Source organism: Apis dorsata, unplaced genomic scaffold (assembly GCF_000469605.1).
Source record: "Apis dorsata unplaced genomic scaffold, Apis dorsata 1.3 scaffold_691, whole genome shotgun sequence".
Taxonomy (NCBI): domain Eukaryota; kingdom Metazoa; phylum Arthropoda; class Insecta; order Hymenoptera; family Apidae; genus Apis; species Apis dorsata.
Window position 1 is genome coordinate 32,431 of NW_006263870.1, and position 2,880 is coordinate 35,310.

General features: G+C 19.6%; 1 protein-coding gene across 14 annotated transcripts in view; it reads right to left on the minus strand.

Annotated features, from left to right (window-relative positions):
* LOC102677904 (serine/threonine-protein kinase MARK2-like) overlaps positions 1–2,880 on the minus strand; it is a 35,917-nt gene that overhangs the window by 3,639 nt on the left and 29,398 nt on the right. For 11 of the 14 annotated variants that reach the window (XM_006622468.2, XM_031513687.1, XM_031513685.1 and 8 more), the window contains one exon: positions 2,173–2,214. The exons of the other annotated variants lie outside the window; for them this stretch is intronic. In XM_006622468.2, coding sequence (XP_006622531.1) covers positions 2,173–2,214 — 42 coding nt within the window. The remainder of the gene's footprint in view (positions 1–2,172; positions 2,215–2,880) is intronic. 14 annotated transcript variants of the gene reach the window in all.

Below are 2,880 nucleotides of genomic sequence, written 5' to 3' on the forward strand. Positions count from 1 at the left end.
TAAATAATTGTAAATAAACATCAAAGTAAAAAAAAATGAATATTGTTTAATATTAGAAAAGTATCACGAGATAATAGAAAAGCATGAGGTTTTTCGGTAACATTAGTTTATTATATCTATCTATGTCTTGACGTTCTTGGAATTATATAATTCTTATTGATTCATATTATATATAGAGTAGAAGATTAAACATTCAAAATTGTGAATAAAGGAATTTTAATGTACAAATAAGATATAATTATTTTCACTCATGAAATTATTTTAAAAATGAGTCATTTGTGAGAATTATTAAATTGAAATATTTTCGAAACTATTAATTATTTTAATATAATACTAGTATATATATGTCTCATATACATACACTTTACCCATACATATACATTACTATTTTTTTAATTATTAAAAATGCTTTTCTCTATCATTGTATATATACAATGATATTATTGTTATATATGTTATTGTATATATACAATTGTATTAATATAGATATCCAATTAATAAATAGAACAAAAATTAGAACAAAAAATGTGTTCCTTATGAAGTTAATATGAAGTGTTCCTTTCCCATTCTGATCTGCATTCCTTCTTTCTAGTGAAAATAGTTTTTAGGTTGTTTTTTATTATTTTTAATAAATAGAAATTTTTTTAAAGAAATTATGTTTATTTAATATAAGTTTCTAATACAATACCAAATTTTATATACATTTCTAAAAAAAAAAAATGATTTAGTCGAAAGAGTTTTTAATTATTGAATAAAATTTTAAAAAATAGTAATCGATAACATGTGCATAATATTTTGCCATCATACAATTATTACTTTGTCTATTTGTCAATACTATAATTAACATCAACAAAATTGTTGAATTGAAATTGGGAACTTTCTACACGTAAAGTTTATTTTTTTCTTATAACTTTTTATTGTTTAATTTTTAAATAATTCTCTAATAATTGACAAAAAATCTAATATTTTTTAGGAATATTTTTTTAATATTATAATTCTATAAATTATAGAAAAAAAATATTATAAGAAAATAGGAAAAATATAAAAAAAAATCAAAATTAATATGAATCATTATAATTTATTAAATTAGAATTGAAATGAATATTTAAAAACAAGTAAAGAGAAAATTTTTTTAAAAATTAAACAATAAAAAATTAAAAAAAAATTAAATATTATACGTAAAAAGTAAATGTCCTATGAACAATTTTATTGATATTAATTAAGCGTAGTTACGGCACAAAGAATAATCACATAATAACAAAATACCATGCATATGCTACCAATTACTATTTTTCAATCCATTCGAATTAAAAAGTATTTCGACACTTTTTTTTTCAAAAATATATATAAAATTAGATATTGTGTATAAAATATATGTCAAAAAAACATAAAAATTTAAAAATAATATATAAGAACTACTTGCATTTAGTTTTTTTAAACTTTGATGCTTTTTTTTCTCATTTACAATTATTCAAAATTAATACAAATTATTGACATTATGGTATTTAGAATGTTTTTTTTTTAAATTCTGTGTTTTAAAATTAATTTAAAGCTTTTAATTTTCATGTAATAAGTTTACTATTTTCCCGTGTTTTTACAAAAAATTTTTTGGAATTTAAGGATGATAGAATTTGGCTTTTGGAATCAAGAATGAAGAATTTTATAAAGATCATTTAGTGGATTATTAGAAAATAAAATTTATATTACAATATAATTAATAAATTAATTAAAATTACGTAATTATTACGCCTTATTTAAATTGTGCATTTGTTTTGCATCAAAGACAAATGAACGGTAATTAAATATATATCAGTGTTCTTTGTATTGTTTAATATATGTCATAACATTGTTTTCCAAATAAGAAACATATTGTTTTACAGAAAAAGACGCCAATTTATTCTATATATTACATTATAGAAATGAATTTACGTTGTGATTAAGCTTTAATAAAAAATAATCTAAGCGAAAAGAAAAAGAATTGAATGATTATAATAACGAACGAAAAAGAAAAAAAAAAAGAAAAAAGGGAAGAGAAAAAATAGAAAGCAATAAAAAGAAATAAAAAAAGAAAAAATAAAAACATAAAAAAAAAAATATAAAAACGTAAGAAAAGGATATAAAATGTGAAATTAGAATGCGTGGATCATGGTATTATGGCATATAGCAACGTACCTCACTACTGGGTGCTTGGGAGGTACGGATGGGTCCATGGGGCTGAAATAACAAAACAAAGGTAGTTGCTAACAAACACTAAATATGATAAATCATCAAATCAAATTTAGCCAAATTCAATTCATATATTTAAGCACCACCATTCTATAATTATTGCACATCTATTGTGAAAAATGTTGTTAGGGAAATGATGAATTGATATTAAAAAGTTGAAGATATAAAATTTTATTGAAACGATACTATTTAAACTTCAAAATTTATTATTATTTTTTATATATTTATTAATGAATTTTAAAATACTATTATGTTAATTAATTGATGGAGAAAAAGTTCATCTAATGCATATATATAATTGTATGAAATAAGTCAAATTGTACATAAGATTTTGATAAAAAAGAATGTACAATGAATACACATTACTTTGAATAGAGGATTTAGAAATAAATTAATACAACATATACAAGGCAATTTTAATACATTTATTAATACGAATTTATTACTATTATTGCTTCTTAAAATTATTTTAAATAATATTTTTCACTTTCTATCAGCTATTTACTGCCCTCCGCAATATAAAAATTAAAATAAACATCTTTAAAATAAATTCGTTAAGGTTTAGTAATTAAATAATTAATTTCAATCAAAGATTCATTGATAGAAGAAAACAAAAAACAAAAAAAAAAAAAAAAAAGGAAGAAAAAGAAAAAA